Source organism: Nothoprocta perdicaria, unplaced genomic scaffold (genome assembly GCF_003342845.1).
Source record: "Nothoprocta perdicaria isolate Ctin4 unplaced genomic scaffold, notPer1 scaffold_9, whole genome shotgun sequence".
In the NCBI taxonomy this organism is placed as follows: domain Eukaryota; kingdom Metazoa; phylum Chordata; class Aves; order Tinamiformes; family Tinamidae; genus Nothoprocta; species Nothoprocta perdicaria.
In genome coordinates, this window is record NW_020456198.1 from 8525113 (window position 1) to 8537432 (window position 12320).

General features: G+C 73.1%; 1 protein-coding gene across 1 annotated transcript in view; it reads right to left on the bottom strand.

Annotated features, from left to right (window-relative positions):
* Nucleotides 1-11853, bottom strand: part of COL7A1 (collagen type VII alpha 1 chain) — a 26453-nt gene extending 14600 nt beyond the window's left edge. Inside the window, exons 1-43 of the mRNA XM_026052629.1 lie at nucleotides 11772-11853; nucleotides 11360-11540; nucleotides 11117-11279; nucleotides 10950-11043; nucleotides 10679-10864; nucleotides 10463-10608; nucleotides 10269-10398; nucleotides 8503-8622; nucleotides 8279-8425; nucleotides 7983-8099; nucleotides 7742-7891; nucleotides 7531-7659; nucleotides 7314-7460; nucleotides 6855-6998; nucleotides 6655-6780; nucleotides 6436-6582; nucleotides 6225-6353; nucleotides 5981-6127; nucleotides 5767-5886; nucleotides 5549-5695; nucleotides 5336-5472; nucleotides 5133-5259; nucleotides 4919-5062; nucleotides 4685-4830; nucleotides 4560-4622; nucleotides 4442-4468; nucleotides 4284-4328; nucleotides 3989-4078; nucleotides 3305-3358; nucleotides 2924-3037; nucleotides 2628-2654; nucleotides 2401-2454; nucleotides 2237-2299; nucleotides 2028-2087; nucleotides 1840-1875; nucleotides 1615-1659; nucleotides 1434-1469; nucleotides 1296-1340; nucleotides 980-1015; nucleotides 817-849; nucleotides 582-632; nucleotides 424-483; nucleotides 298-333 (exon numbers count right to left, since the gene is read on the bottom strand). Coding sequence (XP_025908414.1) covers nucleotides 298-333; nucleotides 424-483; nucleotides 582-632; nucleotides 817-849; nucleotides 980-1015; nucleotides 1296-1340; nucleotides 1434-1469; nucleotides 1615-1659; nucleotides 1840-1875; nucleotides 2028-2087; nucleotides 2237-2299; nucleotides 2401-2454; nucleotides 2628-2654; nucleotides 2924-3037; nucleotides 3305-3358; nucleotides 3989-4078; nucleotides 4284-4328; nucleotides 4442-4468; nucleotides 4560-4622; nucleotides 4685-4830; nucleotides 4919-5062; nucleotides 5133-5259; nucleotides 5336-5472; nucleotides 5549-5695; nucleotides 5767-5886; nucleotides 5981-6127; nucleotides 6225-6353; nucleotides 6436-6582; nucleotides 6655-6780; nucleotides 6855-6998; nucleotides 7314-7460; nucleotides 7531-7659; nucleotides 7742-7891; nucleotides 7983-8099; nucleotides 8279-8425; nucleotides 8503-8622; nucleotides 10269-10398; nucleotides 10463-10608; nucleotides 10679-10864; nucleotides 10950-11043; nucleotides 11117-11279; nucleotides 11360-11540; nucleotides 11772-11853 — 4281 coding nt within the window. The remainder of the gene's footprint in view (nucleotides 1-297; nucleotides 334-423; nucleotides 484-581; nucleotides 633-816; nucleotides 850-979; nucleotides 1016-1295; nucleotides 1341-1433; nucleotides 1470-1614; nucleotides 1660-1839; nucleotides 1876-2027; nucleotides 2088-2236; nucleotides 2300-2400; nucleotides 2455-2627; nucleotides 2655-2923; nucleotides 3038-3304; nucleotides 3359-3988; nucleotides 4079-4283; nucleotides 4329-4441; nucleotides 4469-4559; nucleotides 4623-4684; nucleotides 4831-4918; nucleotides 5063-5132; nucleotides 5260-5335; nucleotides 5473-5548; nucleotides 5696-5766; nucleotides 5887-5980; nucleotides 6128-6224; nucleotides 6354-6435; nucleotides 6583-6654; nucleotides 6781-6854; nucleotides 6999-7313; nucleotides 7461-7530; nucleotides 7660-7741; nucleotides 7892-7982; nucleotides 8100-8278; nucleotides 8426-8502; nucleotides 8623-10268; nucleotides 10399-10462; nucleotides 10609-10678; nucleotides 10865-10949; nucleotides 11044-11116; nucleotides 11280-11359; nucleotides 11541-11771) is intronic.
* Between the last annotated feature and the right edge of the window lie 467 nt (nucleotides 11854-12320).

A 12320-nucleotide genomic window follows, 5' to 3' on the forward strand; every position in this document is an offset into this window, starting at 1 on the left:
GAAGGAGAAGGAGAAGGAGAAGGAGAAGGAGAAGGAGAAGGAGAAGGAGAAGGAGAAGGAGAAGGAGAAGGAGAAGGAGAAGGAGAAGGAGAAGGCGAGTCAGAGCAGCAGCAGGGCGAGCAGGGGGCACCGGTGCTAGCGGGACAAAGGTGCCCCACACGCCTGCGGGGAGAGGAGGCTCTGCGGGGCCCGTCCTCGCCCCGCACGCGGCACTGGCCAGAGGAGACGGCCCTGTGTGCCACGGCCCTGTGTGCCACGGCAGAGGGACGAGGAGCGAGGCCTCCCGCAGCGCGTTACCTTTGGGCCGCTCCTGCCCGTGAGGCCGACAACACCCTGGGGGTTGTGGAAGGGGGATGCTGGTTATGAGGGAGCGGCACAGGGCGAGCGGCCCGCGCCCCTGCCCCACGCTCGCCCCACACTTACGCGCTCGCCCGGCTCGCCTTTGGGGCCGGCCGGGCCGGGGATGCTGAGGCCAGGGGCGCCCTAGGCACAAGGAGAAGCAGGTTGGTGCAGAGGAGGGGCTGCGGGCAGCGCGGCCGGTGCCCTTGGACAATACTCACGGGGGCTCCTTTGTCTCCCACACTGCCCTTGGCACCAGGGGGGCCCTCCGGCCCCGGAAAGCCGCTGTCGCCCTGCAGCAAAGGGCCCCGTCAGCGCCCTGAATCCCGCGGACAGCAGAGCCCCCTTCCCTGCGTGCACAGGGCGGGCAGCCCCAGGCACCGCCTTGCAGCGCCAGCCTGCGATGCAGCTGCCCGCAGCACAGCATCCCTGCAGCACCCGGCACCCCCTGCCCTCCGTGCCCGCCGCCCCAGTTACCTTCTCTCCTTTGGCGCCCGCCACGCTGGGGGCCTGGGGGAGGCAGAGAGGACAGAGCGCTGGGCGCAGCTCCCTGCCCTGGGGCACGTGTCCCCAGGGAGGCACCTGCCCCTCAGCTCTGCCCCGTCACCCCGGGGGACACCCCAGCATGGGCAGCGCTTACCGGCTTGCCCGGCTCGCCACGTGCTCCTGGGTCGCCCTGTGGGAGAGAGGGGCATGAGCAGCAGCCCCTGCCCTCGCAGCGCCCAGCAGCCCGGCCAGGCCCTCCCTCCTCTTCCTCACCTTGTCTCCCCGCGGGCCGGCCGGTCCTGGGGCTCCCTGTCACGGAGAGAAGAGAGGGCCCTCAGAGAGCCGGGGGTGTCCAGCCCCGCACGGGGGACCCTCACCAAGGACACCCATCCGAGAGGCAAGGCTGGACCTTGCAGCCAACAGCACCCGTTGGCATCACCAACGCCAACATCACCCACGGCTGGACTCACCTCTCTGCCCGAGAGCCCCGGGCGCCCCGGGGCCCCTGCATTGCCCTGCAAGGGGAAGGGGAGAGGAAGGAGTCAGAGGTGCCACCATGCCCGTGTCAGGTAGAGGCCGGGTGCCCCCAACCCAGCCCAGCCACCTACCTTCTCACCCTGGGGGCCGGGCGCGCCGCGGTCTCCCTGCGGAGCGGAGCGGAGTGGAGCACAGGGGTGTTTGGGGGCTCCCACTGCACCGTGGAGCGTCGAGGAGCAGTGCCCGTGCCCGGCAGCCCGCGGGCACCCACGGACAGCACCGCAGGGCACGAGCCCCTCGGGGCGGCCTCACCTTCTCGCCCATCTCTCCCAGCTCCCCCGGCGCCCCGCGCTCTCCCTGCCGTGATGGGAGGGATGGGTCAGGGCTGGCAGGTCCCACACGTCCCGGGGGACGGTCCCGGCACGGCACGGAACCAGCCCTTTCCCTCAGGGAGCATGGGGCAGGCGCGCGGCCGAGCCATGCCGCAGCGATGGGCAGGATCCCCGCGGCACCGTTTGGGCTGCTCCTGGTACTCACCTTCCTCCCCTGCTCTCCTGGGGGTCCCCGAGGTCCCTAGAGAGGAGCAAGGGACACGTCACTTGTCACCTCCCTGCCACCCGCCGGCCACGCAGGCAGCACCGGGGCTGGCCGCAGAGGAGCGATGCCGCGGCGCCCTCGCCGAGCGTCCCGCTCCCAGCCCCTCTCACCTCCTCCGGGAAACTCACCCGATCCCCGGGGTCCCCTGGGCGGCCGGGCGGCCCCGGGAAACCTTCCTCGCCGTCACCCTGGGGAGCCGAGAGCAGCGCTCATGTCGTGGGGGGACGCGCAGAGCCATGCCCAGCACAGGGCACTGACCTCCCGGGGGACAGGAGTGAGCCCCGCACGGGGCAGGGGGACGGGGGCACTGCCCGAACCACCCCCGCCACCCGCTTACCTTGTCTCCCTTTGGTCCAGGGGGGCCAGCGGGGCCCCGGGGCCCAGGGTCCCCAGGCAGTCCCTGCAGGAGAGCGGCTCGGTGAGGGGCCCGGCTCAGCCCCGGGGACACAGGGCTGCCCGCGGTGCCCCGTCCCCTTCCCACCGCCCCACGGCCGCACTCACCGGGGTGCCGGGCTCCCCTTGGGGCGCTGCTCCATCCACCAGGCCGGGGGGACCCTATAGAGGCAAGAGTCAGTTCTAGCCCCCTGCCCGGTGCTGTGAGCCGCCCGCCGCGGGGACACGGCTCTGCCCTCCCCAGCACCCTGGGGAGGCTGCGGTGTCCCCAGGCACCCGCAGGACATGTGCGCTGCGGAGTGTCCCCCATCCTAGGTGCACGCAGAGCCACTTACCCTCTCTCCACGGTCTCCCTTCTCCCCCTGCAAGAGCGAGGAGCGCGGGTAAGGGCCAGGCTGGGCTCTCCCCGTGCCCCGCTCTGCCCTGCTCGCACAGGAGGGTCACACAGCGCTGAGGCCAGCGGCATGATGGTGGCCACACAGCACACAGCCCTGGGCACAGCTCCCACGTGCATACGTGTGCAGGGCACGGCGAGTGGCACGTGCAGGGGACAGCGTGCTCGGGCACGGCGAGCAGGGAGCACCCCTGCCCGCACCCCATCCCATCCCGTCCCCACGCGCTGTGCACCCACCTTCACAAACTGTCCCGGGGGACCCGGGGGGCCCATGGGTCCCGCTGCCCCGGCGGGGCCTGGGTCTCCAAACGGTCCTCGGAGGCCAGGGCTGCCAGGCAGGCCGGGGCTGCCCTGCGCGTGAGAGATGCTCAGGATGCAGCAGGGCTAGGAGCTGCTGGTGGAGGGTCCATCACCCGCCCTGGCATCGCCCCCCCCATACGCACCGGGGCGCCTGGCTCCCCTTTCCGTCCCTGCTCGCCGCCCGCAACGACCCTGGGATCACCCTGGACAGCAGGAAAGAGCCGGTGAATCCACACACGCCGCTGGGTCCCCGGGGCCACGCTGGGAGGTGCCAGGGGCCGAGGGGCACCCGCAGGCAGCCCATGGCCCAGCACCTACCGGCTCTCCCTTCTCCCCCTTCGGGCCAGAATGTCCTGTTGGCCCCCGCGGGCCCTGCAAAACGAAAGGCGAGAGTGATGGGGAAAGGATGGGGAATGGGGAAAGGACAGGGAAAGGGTGGGGGACAGGGAAAGGACATGGAGAGTGTGGACCATACTCACCGGATCCCCTCGGGGGCCAGGGACACCCGGACTGCCCTGCAAAACACAGCCACGATGTGAGCGTGCGCCCTGCCCCAGCGGGGTCCTGTCCATGTGCCAGCACGGGGAGCAGGGACAGGACCTGGGGTTGCAGCCCAGCCCGGGGCTGGAGCCAGCCCGGCCCGTACACCGGGTCTGCGGCAGTCGCAATGGCCCTGCTGGCTACAGGGAGCCCCCGGAGCAGGGAACAAGGGCAGAGAGGGACAGGGAGAACTTGGGGGAGGCCAAGAGCCTGGGGCCACGAGGGGCTGGAGTGGGGCTGGGCGGCGAGGTTGGGGGGACCCCAGACTCACCGGCTGCCCGGGGGGCCCCGCGCTCCCAGGGCGCCCAGGGCTTCCTGGCACCCCGTCAGCTCCCGGGAATCCCTGCGGAGAGAGCAGTGTCACGGAGGGACCCCCAGCAAAGACACGGGGTCCCCCAGAGGACTCCCCTGTCCTGGGCTGGGGCGTGTGCAGGATGGAGGAGCAGGTCCCCATGCACTCACCCTGTCCCCCTTGCTTGGCCGCTCGATGATCTGTCCTGGGGTGCCCGGGGGCCCCACGGGCCCCGGAGGGCCAGGCAGCCCGTGGCGGCCCTGCAGCAGACACAGCTTGGGGGTGACACGGGGAAAGGCCCCTCCAGCCCGGCAGCAAGGGCAGGCTGAGGGCTCCATGGGCCCCTGCCCTGGCCCACCCTCCGGCAGGACACGGGGCCCCAGGGCACACTGCTCCGTGCACGGAGCTGACCCTACAGCGCTCGTGTGCCCGTCTTCCCCTACGTGTCCCCATGCAGGACATTACCGGCTCTCCACGGGGACCTGGTGGTCCTGCATGTCCTGGTGGTCCCTGCAAAGACAGAGGAGGCACTTAGCATACACCCCGCATTGGCATCAGCAGGGTCTCGGGGGACACGGGTCCCCCAAAGCCACCAAGCGGGAAGGGGACACCGCAACACTCACCATCTGGCCGGGGTCCCCCTTCTCGCCCTGCAAAGGGGCGCACAATTGGTCGGGGGGCTGCCCCCCTCACCCTGCCAGCCCCAGTGCCCTCCTCCCCGCTGCGCGGCTGGCTACTCACCCGCGGGCACTGCACGGCGCAGGGCTCCGGCTCCGGCTGTGAGACAGGGCCACATGAGCAGAGGTGCCCACGCGGGGCAGCCCCCCAGCGCGCCCCACAGCCCTTACCCGTCCCGTGGAAATGATGGTGCAGAGCTCGTCGCTGAGCTCGCCCTCGAGCTCGGCCGGCGCGCCGCCCGCCTGCAGCACGTTGCGCGCGTCCTCGCCGCTCACCACGCGGCGCAGCTGCTCCCGGTCCGCGCCCTCCATGGCCACCGCCAGCACCCGGACCCCTGAGGGCGCCACGGGCACCCTCAGCACGCGGCGGGGAGCAGAGGCCACCGCGGCGGCCGGGCCCCGCTTCCCACGCGCACTCCTCACCCGCCGCCTTGACGTCCCGGGCGGCGGCGATGGCGTCGTCGCCGGAGGGCCCGTCCGCCAGCACCACGAGCACGGCGGGCACGCCGGGCCGGCGCCCCGCGCCCGCGCTCAGCAGGTATCTCCCGGCAAAGCTGATGGCAGCGCCTGCGAAACCAGCGTAACGCGGTGAGGGGGACGCCAGGCCGGGCCATGCCCCCCGCCCGCGTGCGCTCACCGATGGCGTTGCCGCTGGGCTCCTCGTAGCGCAGTGCGCGGATCTGCTCCAGCACGGAGCCCAGGTCGCTGGAGCGGTTCAGCAGGAGCCAGGGCAGGCTGCGGTAGCTGTACACGGCCAGGCCCACCTGCGGTGGTGGCGGGGGGCGGTGGGCACGGCTGCACCCCCAGCAGCCCCATCCCCACGTCCCCACGTCATCCTACCTGGGTGCCGTCGGGGCCCAGGCGTCCTAGGGCCGCCACGGTGCCGGAGAGCAGTGCACGGACAGCGTCAGCACCGGGCACGCTGTCCCGCGTGCCGTGCACCAGGAAGACAACGTCACCACGCGCGTCCCTGCACACTGCGCCAGGAAAGAAGTGAGCGCGACGGGGAGGCCGGTGCCGGCGGCGCCGCGGGCCCGGCGCCCCGCGCGCTACCTGTGCGCTCGCTGACGGAGGCCTCGGTGCCCGGCGTGCTCCCGAAGAGCGGGCGGACGGTGAAGGTGTAGCGCTGGCCCAGGCGCAGCCCGCGCACGCGGTGCGAGCTGGCGCTGCCGGGCAGCGTGTGCCGCGCGTCGCCTCCGCCTGCCGCCGAGCACATGGTGAGGGCCGCGGCACCAGCGGCCGCGCCGCCCTCGCTGTCCCCTCGCCCTTACCTCCAGGGAGCCTCCAGGACAGGATGTACCCAGAGGCGCCGGGGACAGGCGTCCAGGCGAGCGTCACCGAGTCCCTCCGCGACTCCGTCACCCGCAGCCCCGTGACACGGCCGGCAGCGGCTGCACAGGAGCAGGGGAGGGAGGTCCCAAGGGTGCCCCTGTGCCACTCCATCCTGCTGCAGGTGTCCACACTGCCCCGGCCGCAGGCCCTTACCGGTAGCAGCGGTGATGGAGACGGGCTGGCTCTCGCGGCCGCCCACCAGGCAGGTGATGGTGACGTGGTAGCGCCGGCCGGGCTCCAGCCCCGTCACATCGTAGGCGCGGGCCGAGGCCGGGAGCTGCTGGCTGCGCTGGGCGCCGCCTGTGCGGGGACAGGGACCGTGAGGGGCGGCCGGACCACGGGAACAGGGTCCGTAGGGGGCGGCCGGGCCACGGGGACACGCGGTGGCACCGCTCACCCTCCGCCGGGCGCCACGTCAGGCGGTAGCCGGTGCTGCCGGGCACCGGCGCCCAGGCCAGGCGCAGGCGGCTCTCCGAGGCCTCCGTCACCTGGAAGTCGCTCACGGGGGACACGGGGGTGGCCTCGGCTGCTGGGGAGACGGGGGACGTGAGGGGCAGGGGCGATGCCAGCCCTGGGGTGAGGGGATCCAGGGGTGGCGCAGCACCCACGTGTGGTGACGACGACAGAGACGGGTTTGCCCTCGCGGTTGCCCACGAGCGCCGTGACCTTCACGGTGTAGGAAACGCCTCCCTGCAGCCCGGGGATGTCGAAGGAGTCGGTGTCACCAGGAACCAGCCGGCTGCTCTCCGAGCCCCCTGGCAGGACGGAGGGGACATCAGTGCGACCGCCGCATCCCGCCGGCACCATGGCCCTGCCCTGGCACCCACCGTCGCGCCGGCTCCACACCACGCGGTAGGCGGTGGCTCCGGGCACGCCGGCCCAGGTGACGCGGGCCACGCCGCTCCCGGACGGCAGCACCTCCAGCCGCGTCACCGTCCCCACCTGCTCGGGCGCTGCGCGAGACGGGGGCGTCACGGGGGCTGGTGGCCACCACGGCCACCGCCAGCCAGCCCCGGGGCGGCCTCACCTGTGCGGCCCGTGGCGGTGACGGCGCTGCCCTCCCAGCCCTCGGCCACGGCCGAGACGCCGACCACGTAGAGGGTGCCGGTGCTCAGCCCCTCGATGGTGAAGGCGGTGGGCTCGGCGGGCAGCAGGCGGGATTGCTCCGGCCCTGGGAGTGATGGATGGATGCAGGGAGGGATGGATGGAGAAAGGGATGCAGGGAGGGAGGGATGCAGGGCGGCCGTGGCCCCTTGCTGCCCGTCACACTCACCCTCGGCGCCTCGCCAGGTGAGCCGGTAACCCGCGGCGCCCGGCAGCCCCCTCCACGTCACCCGCAGCTGACCGGGACCGGCCTCCATCACCCGCAGCTCGGTGACGCTGCCCAGCGCGGGGGCCCCTGCGGCGCCACGTGTCACCCGGGGCGCGCGTCACCCCGTCCCCGGGCAGAGCCACCCCGCGCTGTGGCCAGCGCCGCGGCACTTACGGAGGCGCAGGCTGAGCGCGGCGGCGCTGCCCTCGCGGCCGCCCGCCAGCGCCGACACGCGCACCACGTAGCCGACGCCTTCCCGCAGGTCGCCCAGCTCCAGCTGCGTGTGGGCGCCGGGCACCCGCCGCGTCCTCTCGGTGCCGTCTGCGGGGACGCGCGGCGCTGAGCGGCGCCCGCCGGCCCGCCCCGGCCCCCCGCGGCCCCGCGCGCTCACCCTGCGTGTTGCGCACGGTCACTTTGTACTCCGTGGCACCCGGGACGCCGCTCCAGCCCAGCCGGACCCTCCGGCCGCTCTCCTCGATGAGCCGCAGGTCGGAGACGGTGCCCAGTGGTGGCTCCGCACCTGCCCGTGGGGCACGGGGCTGAGTCCCCCCTGCACGGGGTCGGGGGCAGGAGGTCCCCTCTGCCCGCGCGGGGCCACTCACCCGTCTGGAAGGTGGTGACAGGGGTGGCCACCTCGCCGCCCTCGTAGAGCGTGTACAGCGTGATGCGGTACTCGGTGCCGGGCTGCAGCCCCGTCACCTGGTAGGTGCTGACGCTGCTGGGCAGGGACACGGTCCTGGGTGCCTCGGGTCCTATGGAGACGGATCATCAAGCCGGACCCCTGGACGCCACCTCGGGGGGTTCTGGGCCACCTCCAGCGCCGCCTCTGGTGCCCAGGCCCACCTGTGGCTCTCTTCCACTCGAGGCGGTAGCCGCGGGCCTCGCGGATCGCTGTCCAGAGCACCTCGATGGCCGTGGGGCCCAGGATGTTGGTCCTCAGGGTCTGCTCCACGCCGGCCTCTGCCGAAGGGAGCACAGGGACCGTGGGCAGCTGGCCCCGCAGCACCAGGCGCGATCCCCAGCAGGGTGCTGGGCACCACCATGGTGCCAAGCTAACACGGGGCCCCTCTGCCGTCACCCCACAGCAACCCCCCTGCAGCCTCCCCGTCCCGTCTGGGCCACACGGCCCGGGCACCCACCTGTCCTGCGCGTCACCGAGGCCGCCGGCCCCTCCAGGCGCCCGTAGAGCGGGGCCACGGTCACCACGTAGTCGGTGCCGGGCTGCAGCCCGCCCAGCGCGTGCGACGTGCGCCCGGCGTCCAGCTCCACGCTGTGCACGTCGCGGCCTGCGGGAGCCGGCGCAGCGGCCGCTCAGCGACGCTGCCGGCGTGCGGCAATGCCGGCAGCACCGCACGGCACCTACCTGCGGCGGCGGCCCAGGACACGCGGTAGCCGGAGGCGCCGTGCGCGGGCGCCCAGGCCAGCAGCATGGAGTGCGCCGAGACGTTGTGCGCGGCCAGGCGCTGCACGGGCTCCGGGCGCTCTGCGGGCGACACGCAGCCCTGGCACCGCGAACCGGCACCGTGAACCGGCACCGGCTCCGGTGAGGCCGGAGGCGCCGGGAATTGCCTCTGCTTGGAAAAACACAAAGCGCTTTTCCCGGTGTGCACGCGCTGCCTGGGTCACCTAACGAAACCCAGGGCGCTTCCTTCAAAGCGGCCGGCCCCGAGCAAAGGCGTTTTGCTGGAACCACAACGTGCTGCTTTTAGTGCTTTAAATGCTGTGTGCAGGTTACGGCTGGCCGGGAAGCTGGAGAAATCGCCTTGCCAGGGTTTTGGGTGGTCAAAGGAGTTTCCCCGAGGCCCCAGCCCCAGCCCTTCCCAGCACACGCTTCCCTGCAGTGTTTTTAACTGCTCTAGAAACACTCTCCCATTGCGGAAACAGCATTTTCTTCCTCAAGAGCCAAGGACCTCACTAAAAAAAAAGAAAAGCACCCAAACGCACCTACATTCCTTGGCACTACCTGCTGCTGCTTGGAGAAGCACTTAGGGCAACACGCCCAGGAGGCTGCACGCTGAGCGCGTGCCCAAGCCCCACGTGCCGCGAGAGCCCTTGGGGCTGGGAGCATCCCCCGTGCCAGGGCGCCAGCACGAGCTGCTCGCCGCGCCGGTGCTGGGGCCGCACGGGTGCCCCCCGTGCAGCAACGGGTCACAGGGGGTGCCTGTGCCCCCGGCTCGGCCGCACGCAGTGCTTACGTGTGCGGGCGGTGACGGTGGCCGGGGCCGCGGGCTGCTGCGCGTAGCGGGGCCGCAGCGTCACCACGTACTCGGTGTCAGGGCGCAGGTTGGCGAGGGTGGCCGAGAGCGCGCTGGAGCCCAGGCTCTGCTCCTCGGCCTGCGCCGCTCCTGCCGGGATGCAGAGAGATGCGCGCAGGGCTCTGCCACCGCTCCATGGGGAAGGGGGGCCGCGGGAATGCCAGGCGGTGCCAGCGGGCAGGGAGAGGCCGGGACGGCTGCCAGGGCACGGTACCCGCAGCGCCTCAGGCCAGGGAGCGCCCTCCAGGTGCAGCGGCGCAGCGCAGGGTGCAGCCGGCAAGGGGGTCTTGCACTGCAGCCCACGAGGGGGACATGCATGCATGCACATGCACATGCATGCACGCACATGCACGCGCATGCAGGGTGTGCACAAGGGTGCCTGCATGCACACCCACGCGCTGAGCCCTCCAGTGCAGCGCGCACTCAAACACCCACCCTGAGCCTTTGGGTGAGGGCGCTCCCAGGCGCACAGCAAACCCTCCGGGTGCCCGCGCTGCTACAACGCACACCTGGACACCCTGCCCCACACACGCATGCAGTCCCTTCACGCGCCTCCCTGCAGCGCATCCCCACGTGCGCCCATGCACAGCCAGGCGAGCGCTCCCAAACGGGCGCTCACCTTGCGGCAGGTAGCTGAGCACGTAGCCCTGCGGGGGCTCGGCGCCGGGCTGCCAGGCCAGCCGCAGGAACGTGGGTCCCGTCTCCACCACGCGCAGGTCCCGCACGGCCGCGCCGCTCTCTAGGGCGGAAGGGCGAGAGCGTCGGGAAGGCGCCTCCCGCTCGGAGCGACCTGCTGGCACCAGCGCCCGCCGGCCGCCCCTTCCCAAGCGGTGCCCGTGGCGGTGCCGCGGGCAGGGAGCGCAGCGCTACTCACGGGTGCGCGCCCGGCCCGACACGGACTCGCCGATGCTGTTGGCGTACTGGGCGATGACGGTGACCAGGTACTCGGTGCCCGCGCGCAGCCCGCGCAGGACGGCGCTCGTCTCCCGGGGGCCCAGGCTCACCTGCGCGGGGGCAGCGTCACCACGCGGCCACCCCGGGCGGTCCCTGCGGGCGCGCGGCGCTCACCTCCTGCCGCTCGGCCGCGAGCGGCTGCCCCAGGCCCGTGAGCGGCACGTGCTGCACCGTGTAGCCGGTGACGGGGCCGCTGGCCGCCGTCCAGCGCACGCGCAGCACGTCGGTGCCGCGCTCCACGAACTGCAGCTCGGCGGGGCCTGCGTGCCACGGTTGGCCTGTGAGAGCAGCGGGGCATTGGGCACAGTGGGGGCACCGTGGCGAGCCCACCGCGCGGCGGCGGCGGGGCAGCCTTACCCGCGGGGCGCAGGGTGCCCCCGGCCGTGGTGCACACGCGGCGCACCATGAGCGGCACCAGTGAGCCCAGGATTTTGAAGTCGTTGACGTAGAAGAAGAAGGCGTCGGTGGGCGCCGAGGCCACGCGCAGCAGCTCCCCGCGGTCAGCGTTCTTGATGCCTGTGGGACGGGCGCCTGGTGAGGGCAGGAACGCAGGTGCCACCACAGCAGCCCCCGGCGCCCAGGCTGCGGAGCCGCCGCTCACCCACGGCGAAGACCTTGACGCCCTGGCCCTTGAGCCGCGCCGCCGGCTGCTCCGCGTCGTCCTGCGACTTGCCATCCGTGATGAGGATGCAGATCTGCGGGGCCGGGCGAGAGCGCTGAGCAAGGGCCCCGCGCGCTGCCCGCCACCGCCCCCCGGCCCCCGCCTGCCTTGGGCACCCCGGGCCGCTGCTGCTGCGCCGGCCCAAAGAAGGTGTCGGCGACGAAGCGGAGGCCGGCGCCGGTGCGCGTGTTGCCGCCCTTGTAGCTGAGCTGCTGGATGGCCCTCCTGACGGCCGTGCCGTTGGCGTGCTGGGAGAAGGAGAACTCCACCCTGCGGCGCGGGGGGCACCGTGTCAGGCGGGCGGCCGCGGCAGCCCCCGTGCCGCGCGGCCCCTCGGCGCCGGCGCTCACCGCGGCTCGTCGCTGTACTGCGCGGCGGCGAAGCGCACCGCCCGCTCGCCCACCACGTGCACGAAGGGCCGCGCCAGGTCCTCCATGAAGGCGCGCACGACGCGGAAGTTGTTCCGGCCGATGCTGGAGGAGCCGTCCACCAGGAAGGCGATGTCGGCCGCGTACACGTCCACGCAGGTCTCTGCGGGGCGGCGAGCGCGCTCAGGCTCCTGCCCACGGACACCGCGCGGGGACAGCGCCAGGACACGGGGCAGGCAGCACTGCTCCCCACCGCCACCCGTCAGCCCCCTGGTGGGATGTGGCCCCGTGGCGTGAGAATAGCAGAGGGGACAAACTCGTGACACCTACAGCCAGGGTGTCACAGTGCCACGGCCCGAGGCCGCAGAGGGGACAGCAGGGCCTCGGCACCCACCTTGGCTCCTCTTCTGCACGGCAGCGGCCAGGGACCCCAGGAGCGCGTGGAGCACAGCGAGGAGCAGGATCCGGCCGCACATCGCGGGGGCCTGCAGGGCGCAGGGAGACCGGGGAGATGGTGCCGGCCACGAGGCGCAGCGAGGAGCCACCCACGGCCTCCCCAGTGGAGCAGCGGGCAGGATGGAAGAGCAGCGGCAGCAGCGAGTACGGAGCGGTGGGGCCGTGGGCGCGGGGCGGCGGGGACGTGGGCGCTCCGCACGTGCCACCCCTGGCCCCGCTCCAGCGCCGCCGCCTCCCCGCTCAGCCCGCGGGGCCCGCGCGCCGCCCGCCCGGCTCGCGCAGTCCTGGGCTCTGCCCCGCGGCCCCCGCAGGCCCCAGCGCCCTCCTCCTGCCCACGGCCCCGCTCCGCCGCCCGTGCCATCCCCAGCCTGGTCTGGCTGCCCCCCCGGGACGGGCATCGCGCAGGAGGCGCCCCGCGCAGGGCCTGTTCCCCGGGCACGGGGGACGTGTCCCCACCGGGCAGGGGCAGCGGCGGGCGGACACCCCT